General features: G+C 41.7%; 2 protein-coding genes and 1 pseudogene across 7 annotated transcripts in view; 1 reads left to right on the forward strand and 2 right to left on the reverse strand.

Annotated features, from left to right (window-relative positions):
* Nucleotides 1-17,112, forward strand: part of EMILIN2 (elastin microfibril interfacer 2) — a 53,629-nt gene extending 36,517 nt beyond the window's left edge. For both annotated transcript variants that reach the window (XM_084849787.1, XM_084849788.1), the window contains 4 exons: nucleotides 3,801-4,283; nucleotides 6,381-6,422; nucleotides 11,807-11,935; nucleotides 13,745-17,112. In XM_084849787.1, the coding sequence (XP_084705913.1) occupies nucleotides 3,801-4,283; nucleotides 6,381-6,422; nucleotides 11,807-11,935; nucleotides 13,745-14,082 (992 nt within the window). In that variant the 3' untranslated portion in view covers nucleotides 14,083-17,112. The remainder of the gene's footprint in view (nucleotides 1-3,800; nucleotides 4,284-6,380; nucleotides 6,423-11,806; nucleotides 11,936-13,744) is intronic.
* LOC146347075 (uncharacterized) lies at nucleotides 7,624-9,555 on the reverse strand (annotated as a pseudogene).
* A 1,562-nt stretch (nucleotides 17,113-18,674) lies between the features above and the next one.
* LPIN2 (lipin 2) overlaps nucleotides 18,675-22,719 on the reverse strand; it is a 66,117-nt gene continuing 62,072 nt past the window's right edge. For 4 of the 5 annotated variants that reach the window (XM_084849791.1, XM_084849793.1, XM_084849790.1 and 1 more), the window contains exon 20: nucleotides 18,675-22,342. In XM_084849791.1, coding sequence (XP_084705917.1) covers nucleotides 22,198-22,342 — 145 coding nt within the window. In that variant the 3' untranslated portion in view covers nucleotides 18,675-22,197. The remainder of the gene's footprint in view (nucleotides 22,343-22,719) is intronic. The other variant, XR_014790146.1, reaches the window with a different exon arrangement.

Genomic DNA, 22,719 nt, shown 5'->3' on the forward strand with positions numbered 1-22,719 from the left:
CTATAGACAGGAGGGAAATGAGTGGTCAATTTGGTATGATAAATTTACACTAGCTCTAGGCATAGGATGAACTGTGTAGGCAAGGTAGGTAAACTGTGTGACAGATGTCTTAAGAGTTAGGGAAGTTAAGGGTATAAAAGGCAGCGTGTTATATCTCTGGTAATGACAATTTCCTATGGGACACAGGTAGTTGGGAGTGCTGAACTTTTTCCTCTTCTCCCCCAAATCATTTCTTCACAGCTATTTTCCCGTTAGCAAGGGTTACTTTGAGTCACGGAGCACCACCAAGAGAAAAGCAGCAGGGGAGAACTTCTTGCAAAAGCTGGACAAGAAAAGCTGTATATCTGTGCGTAATCTGCTTAGAGATGTTATTAGATTAAGTTGATATATGCTATAAATAAATAACAGTCAAGAAGATTAGGTGGGAGGGAGAGCAAGTGTGCAGCAAAAGATGCTAGCTAGGTAGCCAGGGTGACAGAATGAAGCCGACTGATTAGGCAGAGGGAGGAATGAAGAAACACTGCTTGATGCAGGCATGGAGTAAAGAAGGTGAAGGTAAAAGGTGAGACTAGTGGCAAAGTTCATATAGCTCCTAGAAACTGGAGAGGCTGTTAGCAGAAGGGGGAAGATGACTGTGGGCTGGAGAGCCAAGACACTTAGGATAGCCAGGTGCATTCATTGGATAGATGTTATACCTTTCAGAGAAGTATAGAATGAAAATTCTACAAGGTCTAGGTTCTCCTATCATTGAAACACTATGATGGGAAAGTTCATCCTCGGCGTGAGAGGATATTTGTTTGTCATCTGACGACTGAGTCCCTTCTAGGGGATCATTTCCCTCTTTCTCAGAATAGCACCCTCTTTCCCTGAGAATCCTATTCTCCGTGACAACAGAGGAGCTGTCCCCGAGGGATTGGGAAACCATTATTAGGTCCCCAGAGATCTTGTTCACCAATCTTACTGCCTCTCTCAACTTCTCCAAGTCGGCAACCTTGGCTTCAAGAGAACAAACTTGTTCCCTGCGAGCCAGGAGGTCATTACACCAAGCACACACCCACAACTTGTCCAGTTTGCAGATAGTCATACATGTGGTACGCAGTCTAATATACTGAATAATTCCTCCCATACCTTCCTGGCTTTCTACCTTCATAACTGTTTTTTAAATTGTTATTATTGGGCTTGTTTACCTGGAAAGCTAAGTTATTTACTAGAAGAAGGTGGGGAATTTATGTATAGTTATTTATGTATAGTTATTTTTTAGGAGAAGGCGGGGAAGAGTCAACTGCCCCGATCTCCTCGCCAGGTTACTAAACTCGTATGGGTGCTTAACTCATATGTGTGTTAAAAGATTTCTTTTTACTTCGAGGCTTTGTTAGTGGGACTGAGATGCTTCATCACTCAGGCTCTTCAGGCTTGCTTTTTTGTAAACATCTGCATAATCCTTTTCCTCATTCATCCTCACAAGTAAGTCTGAAGTTGATGGTTATTTCCATGAGGCAAACAGAGAACCAAAGCTAAGAATTACTTTTCCGGTGTTCTCCAAATGTAGTGACTGGCGTAGTAGACTTTTATCACTATCTGTAGCAATTATATATTCTAGATGTAGCTACTATAGGAGTGGCTGCTAATTGTGCTTAGTTGGCTGGTATGATACTGTCTCAGTTAGGAAATGGATATCACAACTCTGAACAACTTGAACATCTTTGCAGTTAAAAATCTTGGACTGAACAGCCCTTCAAATGGAGGACATCTTCAAAAAGAGGACTGTCCTCTGTAAAGTAGGATACATGGCCATCCTACTTTCAGGGTTCACAAGTTATTGTATACATACACATTTATGAAATCTGAAGGTGCTTTCTGGATTGTAACACTGGTATAAGCAATCAATGCTAATAATTGCCCTTCATCACTTCAGTGGCTTAACAAAAATCCACCACAGTTTTGTAAAAAAAACAACAACAAATGTCCAGTCCAGGATGTGATTAAAATGGCAAAATATTACTATTCATAGACCTACAATGCTTTATACATTCCATTGAGCACTCTCGATGTATTATTTGACTGTGATCATCTAGCACATTCAGCCCTGTGTACCCAAGCAGGACTTCCCCATTGCTGGCAATGGAAAGGGAAACACCGTGTTCTCACTGAAAGCGCCATCTTTCATAGCCAGCAGCAGGCATCTTATAGGAATCTGGATCACCGTCTGTTTTTCTAATGGTAGCTGCTTTTGATATTTGTATAGGCCTACCACACATACAAATCTGTGAATACATCCAACAGTGAGAAGTCTATGATTAGACAAGTTGAATGCCGAAAAGAAAAGAAATGCTAAACTGAGAGAAGTCGGTCCTTAATTCCGTGCTGCAAAATGAGGTTGTATAAGAAACTGGGGCTGCAGCCCTATACCCACTTAGTTGGGAGTAAGTCCCATTGAACTCAATGGGCATTTCTTTTGAGTAGGTATGTGTAGGACATAGGGTGAAACTGCTACAAAACGAAAGGACTCTGCTGATATCTACTTAAAATGTGGAGACATAAAGATTGCAGGATTTCTTAACTGGGCTAAAAACAATGTAATAATTACCATGTGTGAGTGTCAGGAGGGGATTGAAGGGAAATGGTGTATTAGTATATACAGTCATTTGTGAACCTTGAAAATAGGGTGGTCATGTGTTATACTTCCCAGAGGACAGTCCTCTGTTGGAAGGGCTGTCCAGTCCAAGTCTGCTTTAAAGATAAAGAGCTACAACAAGGAAGAGCAGCAGGGGCCGTGAAGGTGCCCATCAACAGGTAGCACCTGGACAGGAGACTGAGCAAGGCCTTCCTCACTATAGTGAGATGTATCATATTTCTGTTTGAATTATAATTATTTCCAAGTGTGCGTGCAAATTAGCACATGCACATTTTATGCAAATCTGTGTCCTGTGGTGATGCTTTGCTCGTTTTGCAATGCCTAAATGGCCACCCTACTTAAAGTGTCGTCCTGTTAATTAACAGATTATAGGATTGGGTATAGAGATCTTTATTCCACTTCATGACACAGTGCACAGCTTAGGCGATTGTTGTAGCTACTGAGGGCAAAAGCTCAATTTAAATTTTTATGTTTTTACAGTATACTAGCTTTATGCCTGAACTCTACTCCTAGCTTGCTTTTCCCCCAATGAATAACTGTAGATACCCTCAACTTACACCCTCAACTTACATACAGGTGATGATTTCCTAGTTCAATTCACAGCCAAGTCCCATTTTTATAAATGAAGCTAACTGAACTTTTTGTACTTTTTTCTAACACTGAAAGAGCTTTAAAATAGTTATCTGATTTGTCAGTTCAATAAACACTAATAAGGATTATTTCAGTGAAAATTTCACTAGCAAATACTGATCCATGGTGTTTTGAGGATTCAGGACTGCTTTGTTGTTGTGATTCGTTGCTTGGTGGAGTCTTTCTGTTTTTAAAACAGACACATGTAATTGGCCCTTCAGCGTGCTTCTAGACAGAGGGCTTGTAGAGCTAACCGTTCAGGAGGGATCCTTTATCCCTTGGGAAATTCATGGGTTTTCCACAGTAAGGAAAGAGATGGAAGAAGCTGTGAGAAAACACAGAAGGGCTATGCGTGGAAGGTGACAACATCTGGAGCTCCCATAAAATTCTGTGAATAAGGCAGGGTGATGGTGCCATAAAAGCCTCAGTTCTGTTTCATTGGTTTAATTTCTGAGTTGCTTCATAAATATGTTATTTAACTCAAATTAACTAATGTATCTGACTGGAGAACTTCTCTTTCTCTACAAACCTTTAGCTGAAAAGCCATCAGTGCCATCACCAAGGAAACCACAACGAAAGGCCCCCCTGCCATCATCAGATCCAAGAAAACCATTGCAACCATCTCAGCCTGGAACACTTCCAGCACCATCACAGCCAAGGACTCCGCCACAACCACAACCAGGAGACTGTATGCAACCATCACAACCAAGAGCACCACTACAGATTCCAGAACTAAGAGTACCTTTACAGCCATCACATCCACAAGTAATCATACAACCGCCATTACAAGGAATTCCTCTTCAGCCGCCAGATTCCAGAATTCTTCCACAGCCATCGTTACCAGGATCAAGACCAGGTGCACCTTCCTTGCCTGGATCAAGTGGGATATTTATGGAAACTGGACAAGCAGGTCCTCCTGGTGCTGTTTTAATGTCAGGAAGAAGGCAGCCAAAAAGTATAGATGGCCAAGACGGCCAGAATAACATGCTTATTTCTGAAGGGTATGCTGGAGCACCAGGTAAGCAAATTCAAAGTTTGTTCTGGATGATGTGTTCTTTCCAGTCATTACCAAAACCTGCATGTCTTCGTATCAGTTGGAATCTAGTGATTAGATGTTCTATGTAAAAAAGTGACTGCTGGGTCCGTCCCAACATGGATTTCCAGAATAGGTACCAGTGGATTATGTCAGCCTGTGACTAAAATTATACAGGGAGAAAACCACACCTACATCTGATCTGAAAAACAGAAATGCGTATAAATACTTCCCTCGTCATGATTTTAACAAATGAGACCTGCGACATAATGTTGAAGTGTATCCTCACCTTCTAGTAGGAGTGCTCCTATTCAGGGTTGCAAACAACTGGCCATTCCATTCTTCACAAGCCATTCTACTCTCTCCCTCTGCTGTTTTCCAGCATTTCATGACTCCACAGCTACTGAACATGCTCAGTCCCCTTTAGGCTGTTTTTTTGTGGGGGGCAGACGGGCAGGGGTTTGCCCCTCAGGGCTTGTAAATAGTGTTGGGCGGGTTCCGTTTTGATACTAATGCAAAACTCAGGGTCCCCCAAACGTGCTTGTTTCCCAGTGGCCCTGTTTTCAATACATTCCTGTCAACACTTAACCGCCTGAGTTCACTAGAGGGCGTGATCATTGTAGTGCCTTATAAGAAGGGGCATCAAACATGAACTTAGTGTGAGTGGAACTTGTGTCACAGTTGTATTGCTGAGCATTACCATAACTGAGCATTACCGTTGCTGAGCATTACCATTAAAATAAGGTTCTGGAGCTGAAATCCACCTGAAGTAGAGGAGGGCTGTCCCTGTGTCTCTTATGTGGGAGGCTAGTTATAGTTACCCAACAGTAAATGAAACGCACTCTACATATTCTCAAAACCATGAGCTCTGTCCTGATATTGAAAACAGTTTTCACACTCAAAATAAGCCACAGTGGCTTGTTGGGAGTCATGGTGCATGCCAGGCTCCATTTGCCTAATTACCCTCCCAGATGTGGCTTCTCATGTCATCCAAACCTGGGTAGCATGGCTTGTTGGAGAGTTAAACAGCCCTCCAATAACCCATGGGCTATTGTGAGGTTACTGAAGGGTAGTTTAACCCTCCAACAAGCCATGCTGCCTGGGTTCGGACAACATGATAAGTCATGGCTGGGTGGTGTTTCTGCAAATCACAGAGTCATGTTGGCTTGTTGTGATCGTGTGATCTGGCCCATTGAGGGTTTAAGTCCTGATAATTTCAGAATTGAATGTAGGCCTTAGTACCACCAAAGAAATTATCTATCTAGTTATCCATCCAGTCTTCCATGGTTTAGTATGGAACCCACAAGGGAACAACTGCATTGTAAGTCAGTGCCTGGGTTCGGACATTCAGAAGGGCAAACAACATAGCATCAGTTGTTTCTCCCATGCATGTCGGTTGCACGAGCACGATTACCCTAATTACCTATGCCATGGGGTAGGGTGAGTGAGAAGTCACCATAGCTGCACTTTGTGCTGGATTTGGATGACACAGCAACCCCGCGACGCGGCATTGTTTCCCCCACTGATTGTCTGAACAACCTCAGTGGCTTTGTAGTGGTTAATACTGAATACAAATAGCCTTCATGGTGTGGGTTTGTGGCATCTGATATTATTATCTGGCCCCTTAAGGAAAACGTTCAGCCTGGGAGAATCTAATGCCCACAAGACTCTCTCACACCCCCTGCCCCTGATTCTAAGATTCTTCTAACAGTTCACTCTCCCATATTTTGTTTAGACAGAACAAGAGGTGTAAAGAGATGAGTAGTTATTATCTGGTGGATTGCTGCTTGTCTCTGACATGGTACAGACAGCAGGAACCAATTTTCTCCACTCTGGAAGGAAGAGAATGGGAACACTCCAGGCATAGTTCTCTAAGTTCAGTTTAGATAGCGGTAATAAACCAACCACTTAACCTAGAGTGGTGTCACTGACTTCAAAAGGACCAGTCCAGATAGTGTTTGAGGGCTGCAGTAGTAGTGCACTGGTAGTGAGATGAAGCCCATTTGATAAGGAAGGGGGAAAGCATTATAAGACTGTAATGTTTAAAGTATGTTTTCCATACATATTCCTTTTGTTTTGTAGGTTATCCAAAACCACCACGACCTCCATCTACAACCACAGAAGGTAATCCAGTTGTTGCTCAGAATATCTCAATGCTAATTCCCATAACTTGCTTACTGGTATTTATTGAAGCAATGAATTTATGCCATAATTGCTATTTCAGATGGCTGTTATTTCTAGAAGTCTTATTAAGGAAATATTTCTTTTATAACATACTTTCAGAATCTGAAACTGACTTACTACCAGATTTCAAGCAGAACAGAAGCAAGCAGAGGAAGAATTTTTAAATGCCTGCTTGTTGTTTCCCATCTCTTAATAAAGGAAAGCTTGCAATATTCTCTTTGCTCAATTATCCAAGCAGTAATGCACAGGCCAATGCTAAAAATGGGCATATGTCAGTACGATGGCTGGGGAAACAAGATGTATCATGAGTGAAATACAAACTCCTTCTCAACATACTACTGAATACCAGCATCTTTGGATCTGTACAGATTTTGCATAATGACATGCACAGAGTTCCAAAGATCTGCATCTAGGATAGTTATTATCCCCATTCAAGGCTAAGCACAGAAGGACCAAGCTAAATAGAATATAAAGCTCTTCAGCCAACTGATGGTTGACATTTTCCAGACCTCTCTCTATGCAGGTGACTGTTAAAGTAAAATATGCAGAGAGCCCACAGTTGCTAATGCTAGGATAAATTCAGCTTGTTCATGTAAGGTTATCTGTGGATTCAGTGTCCAAAACATCACCACTTAGGAGTCTGAAATAATATTAAGATTTGAATAACAGTGAACTTCATTATTATGCTTTGCTATCGTAGCAAGGCATAATAAACTTTTCAGTTCATTCTTTATCAGGAACATATTAAAATATATAGTCTTCCAGTATATCCATTGATCTTTGTTCAATTGTGCTATAAAATGGTGGAGGTAACCTGAGAGCGGAGATGGGTAATTAAGAGACAGAGTCAAGTGCTTGGATTGAAATTGGGCCACATTTATTGAAATATCTGCAAAGGGGGAAACCTCGGACGGGCACTGGCCTGTGCCAGCCGCTAGCTGGCATTGTAATGGGCGAAAACATTCACAGCCCGAGGAGTGGTGTGACAGCACTGACGCCCCTTGGGACTGCCACATTTGGGGGAGGTAGATCTTCCCCTGTCACCCCCTCCCAGGCCACAAAGCACCTGGGTGAGTGAGGTGAGTCCGTCTCACAGGCAACTCTTATCCCCCTGCCGAGCCGTGAAACCTGTTTGGGAGGCCTCAGGAGTCACCTGTCACCATAAAGTTGCCTCTAAATGCACACCATCCCTAATCCCATTCCCCTTTGCCCGTGCTAGCCGCCACTGGGAGTGACGAGCCTATTGCCTGTCAAACTCCCCCCACCTGCGTAGAAGAAATTCCTGCAGGCCCCTTTGCAGATCCGACAAAAAGATGTCCTTTCCGGCATCAAACAGGTGAACACCATCCTGTCTGTAAAGCTCCCTCCTTGTCCATGTAATTTCCTGATGAGTGATGATCTCATCACTGTGCTTGTATAGCCCCATGGCTATTTCTCTGTTAACTTTCCGCCAAGCCATGTCTATAGCTCCCTTCTTCCAAGCATTCCAATTAATTCTTGGAAGTAAACAGGACCAAATAGTAGTTATCCCTGTCCAACTGTGCTGGATAACTTGAAAATCAGCCAAGGCCTGCATGATGAGGTCCTTGACTTTAACCCAACATAAGTCATTCCCCCCAAGATGCAACACACCCCAACCTGAGGGGGACACTGACCAAGCCAGGAGGTGCTCCCACCACATGCCGGAGGCGCTCCCACCACATGCCGTGTCTACCGAGCCACTGAACATGGGCACGCTGGGACAGTCCAAGCTGGGATCCGCAGCCCGACGTGGAAGCCCTCCGACCAGCCCAAAACACCATGCTGTGCCCGCATATGAACACATGCACTGGTTCTCGTCCATTCCATCGATCTAAGGGAATAAGAACAGTAATCACAAGAAAAAGAGGTGTTGTATCATGGATTGGGAGGCAAGCCCCGCACCTAGGTCCGGAAGGCCCTGAAGTGCCATCTACCCACTACCTTCACTTGATCATGTGAAAAGCCCAAAGATGCGGCTGTTGAGGCGGCTCCAATCCAGAAGGAATAAATCCCAACTTGGAACTTGCCCAGGCCTAGAGCATTCAGTGCTAATTTAGTCACGGCCCCAAATTTCGTCAACGGGGAACTGTCAGAGTGACAAAATAATGGGCTGTCTACAGACCCCCTGATTTCCAAGAAAACTGCTAATGCCCTGACAGGGCATAATTCCTCCATTAGAGCAGGACAGTGGGACACCATTGCACCCCTACCGAACTGGTCAGTCTTGGATCTCCTGATCCGAAGAAGTATGATATCTGAACAGGCCTGGACGTCTGAATATCTCAGGGCCCTACCTGAAGTATCACTTTTGAATGCCCAGACTAGTTTGGAAATCCTAAGAGCCCCAAAGAAAGCCGTTAAGGAAGCCGCGTGGAACAATACTGCCTCATAGTGGGAGGCACAAATGGATAGCCACAATCTACGAAGACCCAAAAGGGTATCCGGAGAAAGGGGGTATCTAGAGTCCACAGATACAGGTGACGTCCTGGCCCAGCCCTGGATGGTGTGCCGTAGCCTGAAATCAGATGCGGTATCACGCCATTAGCCTTAGATCAAAAGGCCATCACAGCCAGGCCCCCACTTATGGACTTGGCCAAAAGCCCCTTATTCCTAGAATAAATGCAGAACTGTAAGAGATGATCCACTGGGATGGGCCATGATTGCTGCAACTGCATGTCATACCGGAAGGCATGGAACTCCCTACCTGCTCTGTTATAAGCGGCTTTATTACTGGGAGCTATGGAGTTCATCATGGTGTGCTCTGCTGCAGTCCGCCAATCTCCCATATTGCAGTGGGCATGGAGTCTGGCAGTGGATGAGCCCATGGGGCCAACTCCCAGAACCTGTTGATCTGGTTATGCGACAGAGCATTGGCGATTGTATTGTCCAGGACAGGTACATGCCGGGCACAGAACCAGATATTACGTTGCAGGCAACGAAGCATAAAAGATCTTACCAATGACATAACCTTATGGTTTCTGGAAGACAGGGTGTTGATGACATGGACGGTGGCAAGATCGTCACACCAAAAGTGAACCAGAGAGGTGGCCATTTGGTCAGCCCATATGTGTACAGCCACATTGTATAGCTACTTAGATGTAAGTCCCATTGAGTTCAGTGGAACTTACTTCCAGGTAAGTGTGTATAGGTGTGCAGCCTTAAAATCCAGTCTTGAATGTAACCAAAGGTGTATGTAGAACAGTTACACTGAGCAAACATACAGAGAGAGACCTATTAGAAAAGTAGCTCAGTGGGAAGGAGAATTAGCTAAATCTAGCCCCACAACTTCCTGGAATTACTGCTTTTCTAGATCTGCTCTGCAGGTGCTTCTCTAGCAGATGCATCAGGAAGCCTAACTGGACATGTATGACCCTGACCTGAATTGGAACAACTGTTCACTTTGTGCTTATGTATTTATAGGGAATGGTGATTTTCATTGTGCCAGCCCAAATGTCCCAAAAGTAAGGTTTGCAGTGAAAAGCACCCAATGTGTATAGTAAACTTGTGCTTTGCAACTCACTTAACAGTTATGAAATGGAGCACTTTGAAGTAGCCTCCATGTGATGGCCATAATTTGTAGACTGGGCCGGCACAGTCTCCATTGGGCCCTAGTGGCCAAGGTCAAAGGCTTAAAAACTCTGAAGGCCATCTCTGCAAGGTGGTGGTGGTGGTGTCATCTTTTGACATCAATTGACTTCTGAAGCATGAATTTATAGCTCACATAGGCATACTGGGTTGAATCCAGACTAAGCTAGTTGCTATTAATGCCCATTGAAATAAATGGGACTTGAGTCATGACTGTCTTTTTACATAGATTACAATGAGATCTAAATGAAACTAATTTAGTCTGGATCCAACCCATTTTTTAAACGTCATTTTATGCACTTTTGCAGTAGAACAAAGACAGCGTTACCTGAAAAAATCTGCATGAGGAGCTGCTGCTCTGCACAAGTGGTTTGCAAGATGAACACCACTGCCATGTGACATGCTTTCAAGCAGCTTCCACCACTGGTTGTAATATGCCAACCAACCTGTAGTTTTGGATCTGGGAGCTTATGTCCAAATTCCTGCTCAGTGAGAGATGGCTTTGGGTCAGTCCATTTATCTTTCAGTGCTTCTCTTTCTGACCTGCCTTCCTACCATGGGATTTTGCCTTTGTTCAGGATTGTCTTTCAATCCCTCATCCACATTAACTTCATGTACTGATTTGCCCCAAATGGATTTAGCACTAGGCTCCTTGACTCAGAGAATGGGCTGAACCATGGTTTATCATACGGGACTCAGTGATCTCTGCATCACAGGCTGCTGAATGTGATAGGGTAGGAATCTACTTTGTAGGTGGTAGGACTCATAGAATCATAGGAGGGTTGGAAGGGGCCTACAAGGCCATTGAGTCCAACCCCCTGCTCAGTGCAGGAATCCAAGTCAGAGCATCCCTGACAGATGGCTGTCCAGCCTCATCTTGAATGCCTCCAGTGTGGGAGAGCCCACCTCCTCCCTAGGTAATTGGTTCCATTGTCATATTGCTCTAACAGTCAGGAAGTTTTTCCTGATGTTCAGCTGGAATCTGGCTTCCTGTAACTTGAGCCCATTATTCCGTGTCCTGCACTCTGGGATGATCGAGAAGAGATCCTGGCCTTCCTCTCTGTGACAACCTTTCAAGGACTTGAAGAGTGCTATCATATCTCCCCTCAGTCTTCTCTTCCCAAGGCTAAACATGCCCAGTTCTTTCAGTCTCTCTTCATAGGGCTTTGTTTCCAGTCCCCTGATCATCTTTGTTGCCCTCCCCTGAACCCTCTCCAGCTTGTCTGCATCCTTCTTAAAGTGTGGTGCCCAGAACTGGACACAATGCTCCAGATGAGGGCTAACCAGTGCTGAGTAGAGGGGAACTAGTACTTCCCGGGATTTGGAAGCTATGCTTCTATTAATGCAGCCCAAAAGAGCATTGGCCTTTTTTGCAGCCACATCACATTGTTGGCTCATATTCAGCTTGTGATCGACAACAATTCCAAGATCCTTCTCGCTTGTAGTGTTGTTGAGCCACATATCCCCCATCTTGTAACTGAGCATTTGGTTTCTAAGGAAAGGTTAAGTGTAAATAGATGAGGAACTTCAATCAATCTTACAATGGTGACATTAGTGGAAATGTGTGACTGCAACTATGTATTTGTTCTGTTCTAGCTAAAGTATTCATTTAAGAAAAAAAGAACTTTATATATAAAAGACCAGATAAATAAATTTTAATTCTATATTAATCTTTTTTCTCAAAATGTGTCTAAAGTATGGTAACTTCTGTATTCTAGGAGCATCTGTTACTTCACTGGTATCCTTCTCTGCTGGCCTCACTCAGAAGCCTTTCCCTGACAATGTGGGTGTGGTACACTTTAACAAAGTGCTTGTAAATGACGGAAATTATTATAACCCTAACACAGGTAGGAAAAGTATATATAAGGGACAAGGGGAAACCTGGGTAATATCTATGGAATTAGTATTTATCTGGAACCTGCTTGGTGCTGTACTAATTAAAATACCACTCCAGTCTTTTCAGACCCAGAACCCACCTTTAACTATAACCTGGGATCCACTTTTAATTTTGAAAATTAAAGCCTGTCGCACCAGTTGACACTAGAGGTCCCTTACGATAGTGCAACATAATTTATGTTAGCGCTCAAGTTGACTTGGGTATTGCAACCAATGGATTTTACTGCTTTTCTTTTATGTATTTATTTTATTTACAAGATGGCTATACCACTTAATATATTAAAATCCCTAAGTGGTTTACATTAACATAACAATATAAAAGCAAGATAAAAAAATTAAAAACAGTCAGGAACATTTAAAAACATTACAAAGTGTAGAAATGCACTGAAATATGGTCATGTGTGGAAACAAATTGTTGTGAGTTACCTTTAACTCTGGAAACTGAACATTGCTCATATACTTATGATCAGAGAATCAAATGCCTATCTGTTTTGATCTCAGCTTTTGATGTCAGTATTCATACAGCTAGCTCAGCCTGTTGCAACACAGCTGTTCCAGTCTGAACAGGACATGTGAATTGGATCTTAAGGTGAACCTATGCCACAAGTATCCAGTAGTCAACTGTCCAGGTTAAAGACCAGTAGCAAATAGGAATAGACTTTGATAATTTGGCAACCCTTATGGGGGAAAAATAGTTTTCCGCTTCCTCTGGTTCCATTTAGTCATTCTCTTTGTTCAGTTGCCTGTGTTGTGACTAGTGATATTAATAGGCAATTCTTGCAGTACAAATACACAGTGCCAGCTCAGGAGGTTTACAGATGATGATCAAAGTGTAGTACAAACTTTTAACTGGTGTAGTTCATTCAAGGTGGGTATTTTTCTGCTCTGTTTGCTTGTGTTTTATATAATAGTCAACAAGCAAGTTATCAGATATGCCTTGATTTAAGTCAGTTAATGTCCACCAAGTATAAGAAGTCTAAGCAGTACATCTGTGCAGCATACAGAGAAATTTTGTTCTCATGGGGCTGGTTCACACATTGCTCCAATTTGCATACACTCCTGAATTCAAATGAGCAAACATGATATGTGAGCCGAGTGCCTGTAGATCCTGGAGGCTGCAACCAAGATTCTCCTAATTCCATATTCTGGGATGACCTAGGAATGTGCATTAATGAAAACAAGTGTTCTATGGATAGTTCTAAAGTACTGGGAAATAATTCTTAATGGGTTTGCTTGCTTCCAGATTCCCTTCCTACCCAAGTTGGTATGGATGGACACACCAAGATCTCAAACTCCTTAGGGTTGTGTTTCTCCACTGGTGAGGTCCATGTCTTCTGACCTACTCAAGATTGCATAGGCATTCAAAGAGCAGTGTGTCCCCTGGAGGCTTTCAATTCAGGTGGCGAAACTAAAGGAAGCAGTGGTAGACTAACTAGCAGAAGAGATAATTACATTCCTCTGTATGCATTTGGGACTTAAAATGATATCACTATCTGATCAGTGGATAAAAATGTACAATAATCAGGTGCAGGAACTAAGGGAGAATGAGTTCATTTGTACTCTAAGGAGAGTATTATGTGAAGAACTCCATTTCTTTGTCAAGCCAAATAAAATGTGACATTTTCAAATTAAGTGACTTCTACTTTTTCCCACTTCATTTGCTCTTGCACTTGTATCATCATGAGAAAACAGTAGGAATTGTACTTCTGCCAACTGTACAGTGGACTTTTGCTTTAATTAATGGTGTGTCTTTGTTGCAGGTATCTTCACATCCCCATATGAAGGTCGTTATCTGATCACAGCTGTGCTAACTCCAGAGAGGGATCAATACATAGAAGCTGTGTTGTCTGTTTCTAATGCAAGTGTTGCTCAGCTCCACACAGCTGGCTATAGAAGAGAGCTGCTTGAATATCACAAACCAAGAAACGGGAAACAGACTTGTGGTGGAACTGGGGCTTTTCATCTTGTTCTTCACCTCAAAGCTGGAGCTGAAGTAAGCATTGTAGTTACAGGGGGCAAGCTGGCCTACACAGACTCTGATGAAATATATTCTACATTCAGTGGGGTGCTTTTATACCCGTCCACTTCTCATGGGTAAGGTATGCTTAAGGAGAAGGCAGATAAACTAAACCTGAAGAAATTAACTGTAATAAATGGTGATGTGTTAATATTTTTCTCTCCTTTTTCCCCACCTCCAAGACTTCTGTTTAAGTGCCTTCCTTACACGTTTATGGATGCAATTCTATACACACTTATCTGGAAATGTGTTGAAGTTAGTGGCACTTATGTCTCAGTAGACATCTACAGGATTGCACTGTATATTTTTCCCTTGTTTTGCTTTCTTTTAGTAAAGATTGTGAATATTTAAGCATATTATGGTGAATAACTGTAAGATGTTCAAAATATAAGTTATGCAATATTTATTAACTTCTAGAAGAGAGGTAATAACAATCCTGAGACATACAAACTGGTCAAATTTTAAAACACATCATCCTTATAAAACATTACCTTTAATAATCTCTAAAATATTGAAAGAAACAGTATACGAAGGACTAAAAAGTTCTGTCCGTTTAAGCTTGAACTTGCTACACAAAATTGTGCCAGCAGCAATAACAACAACCACAACACTTTTGTATAGTGCTTTTAAGTGTTTAAATCACTTCACATACTTTGTCTAGTACAGCGGTGGGAAACCTTTTTTCAGAGGCAAGGGCTTCATTCCCTCAGGGATAATCTGTCACAGGACACAAGCTGTCAGCAGGGCCAGAGCCAAAAAGGTGAGGTACTACCTCAATCTCCCATATTACAGATGTGGGAAGTGAGGCTGGGAGAGTTTGGTTTATCTAAGGCCACCTTGTGAGTTCACAGCATAGGCAAAATTCAAACAGGGGACTTCCTGATTCATAGGTGTCTCTTAGCCACTACATTAAGGGCGCAATCCTGTCAAGATAGGTGGCTGCCTCTGAACTCGGAAGTGACCGCCTATCCAAAGCACGGCAGGAGAGGCACAGGGGGGAACGTTCCCTCCGCGCCTCTCCTGCTCTGCTATTTTCCGCTAGACAGCAGTTTTCGGCTGTCTAGCCACGGGGGTGCTGACTGGGAGAGGAGGCTGCTGGACGGCACACTGGATGTGTCGTACACGCAGCTCCACTCTCCCCACACCTTTTCAGTCGCTCCGCGCACCTCTTCCCAGCGCGGAGGACAGGGTTCTCCGCACTGTCTCTGAGGCAGCATGGACGGGGGGGGCAGTCGGTTCCCTGAAAACAGCATATCCTATGGCCCTCTAAACAGTGTCTAGTGGCCACAGGATTGCTTCCTCCGAATACTAGAATTTGACACAGAACTTTGTTAGTTCTTTAAGAAGAGTTCTAAAATAATCATTTCTCAACACACCTAATAATTAAATTATAGGAACACCCTTCCTCCGCCAAAGTATCTGGTGCCATTCATAATATAGCATCTGATGTTTGCATCATCCGTTGCAGTTCCTATAGTAAATGTTCTCTTCCTATGGACGTGGTTCACACAGTAGTGCTTTCACTTGTTACCCCTTTAACAACTTGCAAGTTTTCATGAGAATACCAGGAAGCAAAGAGCAGAGCTCACACAACATGGTCCAAACTGCATCACTCCCTCCTCGTGATTTTGGCTGTTTTGTAAGACTGTGCTAAAAACCACACCCTGACAAACAGGACATACCCTCCTTTTCCCCTCCTTAGTAATCTACTAATGGTGTTAATAAAAGTTACTCCCTACAGCTAAGGAAAGAACTTCCCTCATGAACTAGGCTTGTAAAATATCTCTCTTGTTAGTCTTCTCCCTTGAGGTCTCAGAAATAGTTATGCCTTTATTTCATAGCCTTGTGAGCCACCCCCTTAAGAATTGTTTCTAAGCAACACAAAGCAAACTTCTTCCTCAAAGTTGAGCTCACATGCTTAAGTCAATACATCAGCTGTAGAAAAATGTTTTCTACACACATGAATTCTTAGTTTCTTCATAGCACTTTGACTCAATTTGTGTGTGGGGGGGGGACGACCTTGCATTTCCTATATACAAGAGTTGTGCACAAAAGGCCTCTTGAAATTCTCCACCTGACTTATGGGCAGAGAAATTTGGGAGACAATTTCACTGCATTTCTCCAAGGGAAGGAGAAATTCTCAACAGTTTCTCCCAGGTAGGTCTCCCCTTCGGCAGGGCTTGTAGCAAAGCTTCTTTCTTTTCTGGTAAGGGTTTTGTGCTGTAACAGCATCAGCTGTCTTGGCAGGCTGGCCCCCCGTTTGCATCCACTGCAGTGCAGGTGGGGGCAGCTCCAGGGATGAGGTGGGGTTAGTGCTCTGCCTGACAAAATCTGTCCTCCAAGTTCCTGATGGTCCCCCCATGAAAGAGGCTTCCATTGCTCTGCCTCATTCAGTATTTTTTATAATTTATTTCTGTGGTGTTTTTGAGCTTACCCAATCACAGATAGCCCCCCTCCCCAGGCTGCCTGCATGTCCTGATCTGGAAAAACCAGGGAAGAATGACCTCATGGTGCCTTAAAACTGGGCTTTAATTGAGGTGTAGGAAGCTGAGAAGGCTACAGGTGGCCAGAGAGATGGCTGTACAATGAAAAACAGGACACTTGTGCTTGCTTCTTGGCCACCTCCCAGGTCAGGTAAGCCCAGGAAACCCAAACCCAACTGATGAGAATTTCTCCGAAATTTCTTCACCATTGAATGTCTTTTTGGAAGCAACTTCTCTTCTATCAAACTGAATGAGAATGGTTGAAAAAAAATTGGGATAAATTTTCAGCACAGCACTAATATATACTATTAAAATCCTCACTCTTCCAGTTCAGTCAAGCTACTGCAAACTTGTAGACAGAAATGACAGTGGAGCTACTTGTCCTTGCTCTGTAAGTTATGAGGTGACCTGTGTGATCATTGACAGGGCTGATACAAAATATTCTCCACTATAGTTTCAGTCCTGTTTTTCTATAAAAATAAACTAGAAGTTAAGTTATTCAGGCTTAATGGAATATAATAGGGTTGGGCAATTGTGGGAGGTTTGGGGGCCATTTTCGCTTTCCTGTGAGCCACCTCCCTTCCCCCATGGGTACAAAAAAACAATAAAATAGAATGGTGCCCGTAGCCTACGGAGCACCAAAAGGGTCAAAATTCACAAAAAATTGCTGTTTTATTGCCCCATAGTGCCAAAAGGGTCAAATTTAGTTTGCAAACAAAATGCTCACTCTTTCAGTTCAATCACGATATTACAAACTTATAGACATCCCCCCACCACTTTCCATTAGAAGGTGGAGCTCCTTGTTGTTCTATAAGTTATAAGATGACCTGTTTGATCATGAACACATTTTTCTCCACTATAGCCTCAGCTCTGCTTTTTTATAGAATTAAATCGACAGTCAAGTTATTCAAAGAGACAGTGATGTTGTCCATTAGTTTTTTCTTTGTGGCTACTCTTATACTTTCCAGCATCCTGTCCGGTCCTTCTTTATCACTCTATTCTCTCCACCTTCCCCAGCTATCTCCAACAGACTTACTCTCACCTTGATTTCCACTTTATATTTCAGTCCCCTCTCTTCAACCACCTCACATTCCATAACCTAATAGGAATATGCATTACACATTCTTATAGAGAAGCTGCCAGAAGTAAATCATTTTACAGTCATTCCATACACACATCATGCAGTCATTAAGAAGACTGCGTTGTCAAAAAGCTTGCATAGCTGAGTTCTTTTGGATGTTTGCCCCAGTCTTTTCTGGAATAGCCAAAATGTTCAGATAAAGCCACGTGGCAATAAATGCTACATGTGGAACCTACAACAAAATGTTGCAGCATTAAATGCTTCTGTTCAGGTTTCTAGCAACTCCATTTCACCCACCAATCTTTGTTTCTGGGGGCCCCTCCTAACAGTCAGCTAGTATTCTGTGCCTTTGAGCATACTCAGTCCTCATTGGGGTGCCCCCCCCAAAGGGTTTTAAAAAATTATTTCTGCAAGCCTTAGGCTTCTTCAACCTGTCAATACCACCCTCTCGTGTGGGGAGGGTGCTGCTTTGGTTATATAATGCTAGGCTCTTGGTGAAGGAGCTTGCTATTAGTATACATGATTTTAACAATGTTTGAGAAGATGTGCATTCAAACATGCTTAAGTGCCACATCCTTATAGAACTTCAGTTTCTCCTGCGTTCAGTTTTTTAATTCCCATTGCACATGGATAAACATATGATGTACTCACAAAACCACTCAAGTCCTATAGATGTGTCTTTCATTCTTGCCCGTAATACTAGAAATGTACATTGTGTAGCTATTCTATAAGCTACACAGTTACAAGCTTCCACAATTGCAGTGACTTCAGCGCAGCCATTAGTGGGTGAGCTGTTTTCATACAGAAGTAGCACATACTGTTCATCTTTGCTTCTATAGTAAAAAGAGTAACTTTACCAAAATGGATATTGACACCGCTGCTATAGTGATTCAAAGCCTTTTTTGTTCTATCAGTTATAGTGCAGCTGTACATCTGTCTAGACTCTATTAACTAGTTCAGCATCAACCAAACTCATCTTCTACATCATAACTCATTGACTTATTTCTTCCCCTTTATTGTACTGTAAGCATTTCTGTGATTATTGTACCACAGGACATTTTGAGCTCTACGGCAAGTAATTTCAAATCTATAGAGATAACACAATGAGCCGAATTTTATTGTCAATTTTATTAAGCACAACAAAGTGACTTATTTTTTCCTAACAGACCCAATCTTTACAAAAAAAACACCCCCCACTGTATTGGAATGTTCACTGATTAATAAGTGAGTAAAGCTATATCAAAGCAAAAACTGTTCATAACACAATTAAATAGAATGTACTGAAGAATTCTATCCTCCCTTGCATTCAGAGCCAACCACAATGCAGATTTTTCTCTTCAAAATAGTCTTCAAAGTTTTGCTGATTAACAGAACCAACTTTCTTAGCTGAAAGGCTAGCCTCAAAGACATCAGTTCTAATATATATCTTGTTAGATATTTTACATTAGTTGCTTTAAGAACTTTGTTTTACACTCCAATCATCAACTTATATCACAGAGTCATACTAGCATAAAATGAATCCATGTAGTTTTCCAGTTCTGAGTCATGTAATTTGGCTACGTGTTAAAAGTTTCCCAGTATTATAATAGCAACAGAGTAATATTTTCAAGAAGCGCATCTGCCCTTCTTTTTCATTACACCCACGTATACACATGCGCATGCGCGCACACACACACACACACACACACACACACACACACACAGGTTCTCTCAAAATACTAGTCTGAACATAAAGAGAGATCCCAAAACTTACACTGCATTACAAAACAATTGATTGTTTTCTTGCATAACAAACAGGGTTTGCCTTGTTTATTTTTACATAAATGCTGCAGAGATTTAGGCTATGATTTCCCAGCTCCTTACTTTAAATCTGTCACATTCACTTTATATGACAAATCCAAGTAAATAAGTTGAGAAGTGCAGCAGAAGCTGTTCAGTACATTTCCAAAATAAAAGGGAATGCATTTTCAAAAACAGCCTTAAAAAGATTGCTTGTTTATAAACACAAATATCCATCTCTTTCATGGAAAGAATTAGTTAGCTTGTGCTGATCTGAAATAGATGTAGTACAAGATTTGTTTCCCAAAACCAGTTTCAAACCATCCATTTCAACTACAGCAAGGAAACAGATCAAACATGAGCTCCAGCGGACAGCTTGTCTAACAACATTGGGTTATTGTCTGCCACTGGCCAGCTCTAGAGTCACTGAGGTAAAATCCAAACTTGGTATGCAATGGTCTGCATAGTGCTATCCAAAGTGGTGAGACCAGCAGATCATAAACAATAGCATACCATTTTAAGAAGTGCATATATTTATTCCAAATGAAAGAAGTGTTTGGATCAAGATGACTCAAGAGCAGTCTTCAGCATTAAAAGTACAAATAGCAGAATTCTGCCTGCCTGTAATTATAAAAGGGAATTCTTCCAAAAGCTTTTTGGACATTTTTAATGTTTACCCCAACCACTTTGTCACAGAAATATTAATTTCAGCTGATGTTACTGTTGCTTTTTTATGAGCAAAATGACCAATCCAGATGAACTTAACCTTTAATGTAAGTATGGAATAAATAACTCGCGGCACAATTGTCTACATGTTTAGACAGAAAAAAATCCTACGACAAATGATGGAAATTCTAGAACTTTTTTCCATCTAAACATGCATTATACCTCAGAATGTAGAGGGAGAGAATCCACAGTCTTCTATTCAAATGAAGTCAGAAGATTTCAAGTTTTCGGAATGCTTTACAGAATGCAACAGAACAAGGAAATTAACAGGTTTCATATGCTGAAGTGAATTTCATCCCATATAGCAAGCAGGCTTTATTTACTAGAGCTATATAATTTGTACTTCCTTCTGGGAAATGTAAATATTCCGTTACTTCATTTAATTAGAGTGCAAGCCTATGCATGTTTAGAAAGAGAAAAGTCCAACTCCCAGCATTCCCCAGCCAGCATGGCTGGCTGGAGAATGTTGGGAGTTGTAGGACTTTTCTCTCTCTAAATATGCATAGGCTTGCACCCTTAATGTCTAATAGCAAAGTAGTTTCAGATATACCACAGAGTACAGCCCAGTCACTCTTTAGTTAGGTCAGTTATATGGATTAGTATACTAGGTATAATCTCAGGAAAAATGGTGGGCCTTGAAATTTCTAATTTTTTGCAGGTATATTTTTTGTACAATTCACTAATGATCAAGCCAAGTCCCTAGTTCTGGCCTTGTGAGAGATCTGAATGATCCAGATTATACTTCCATTGAGAGTGCTGCATCTAGTCCTTAGGCACTACCACCATAGCTGACTCAGCATAAACCAGAATCAATGGTAAACCCGGAGATGAAGTGTAGTAGTTCACATCTGGCAGGAATACACCATTTTGATTTACTCATATGGCTGCTTCAGGTGACCAGGAAAAGCACTAGCCAGAATTCCATCTCAGACTCAGATCTCAAGAATGGACAAACTTCAAGTTACACGAGGATTCAACAATATTAACTTCCAGTCTGAAAAGGTTTATAGCATGCTATAACTGCCTGACAGGGTGGGGGTGAAAACTTGCTAAATCTGCTGTTTTATTTACATACATCATTTCAACTTTGTGTAGAAGGGAAAAAACAGGTGAAAGAACAAGACAACAGGCTACTTAAATTGACTTCACTTGCTTTTGGATCCACTGTGCAGCTGACATAAATGTTTAATTAGAATTATCAGAACTGATATTTATAACTGACACCTAGTACTTCTCACTTGGATCCTACTCTCCTGTCAAACTGAAAAACCCTGATACAGAGTTCTGGAAAGGCATAATAGTAGTTCCAGTTTTGAAGACTGACTATATACATTATCTCTTATAAAACAAAAGTTAATCCCTGAATAGTTGATGTATATGTTGCCTACTGATCTATACACTGCACACTTTACAGCTGTTGCAGCAACAATGTTCTTACTGTTGTGTAGATTTCCAATTTCACACAGCAGCTTAGGAAGCAACAAAATGCTGCAACTAATAAAATGCCGCTCAGACAGCCCAATTACTGTATAGAGTTAAAACAAATGCAAGAGGCAAAAGAACCATGAGGGGGTGCTAATAAAAGTATTGTATCCACTTCTTTCTAGATATAGAAAAACTGAGAGTGCCCACTACATACTAACAACCTGGTAAGCTCCTAAGACATGTTTAGATAACTGAATAATGAGCACCTCGGATGTTGTATCTGAAACAGCCTAAGTGCTGATTTAAGTACTAGATATAATTCCTATAATGGGCCTAATATAGTCTCTACTATCAGTTCTACATACTTTTTCTGCTTCCTTTAAGATGATATATTAGGAAGATTATTATACATATCAAAAGCATCCACTGTGGTTTGTATATAAGAAGAGGCAACACTTCCACTACATTTCCATCCTTTTTATCCTCTACTTCTTTATGGACTGCTATTTCAAATGATATTGATCTTTCCAATCCCTTACATCAATTAGTAAGGATGTCTAAAGAACAAAGGGAGATCAGCCTTGCATTTCATTGGCTTGTGCCAAACCCATAGCACTTCCTGTATTTAATAAGACACATGGTACCCAAAGGATAGAGTGGTCTCTCCAGAGGGAGGTTGTGTATGAAGAATGCTGTTCAACTTCAAGCTAAGTCGTCTATGTTCACCTCAGGAAGCAGTTCTCTCCAATAGCAGAAGGAGCTGAATTCTGGGCACATAAAAGCAGAGCTCTGTTCTTTATTAAGAAGTGGAAACACATGTTCCACAAGTTCACTCAGTCTGTAATATCTGTAATGAAAAATAAATTAGAAGAATGGTTATTCATTATCCTTGTTTTAGAATGAAATACTATGTGTGTCTAGAAGTATATCCCATTGAGTTTATTGGGAATTATTCTCAGGTAAATAGTTACAGGATTGCAGTTGTAAGCCAAGCAGCAATGTTAAAGACAAATGCTAAGTCTGATCCTGTGCACATCTGCTTGGACATATGGCCCAGAATCATCCCTACTCAAAACTGCATAGGATCACAATCGTAGAATGCAGTTCCTCATCCCTTTCTAATTTAATATTTTATGTTTTAAGTAAATAAGGTTTGCAGACAACCAGGATGGTACACACTTTGGGAAGGTTGCATGTATTATGCAGCATTGCTACCCTACTGAT

The sequence above is a fragment of the Heloderma suspectum genome, chromosome 4, assembly GCF_057233095.1.
Source record: "Heloderma suspectum isolate Gila_16-S chromosome 4, 16-S_ref, whole genome shotgun sequence".
Classification (NCBI taxonomy): domain Eukaryota; kingdom Metazoa; phylum Chordata; class Lepidosauria; order Squamata; family Helodermatidae; genus Heloderma; species Heloderma suspectum.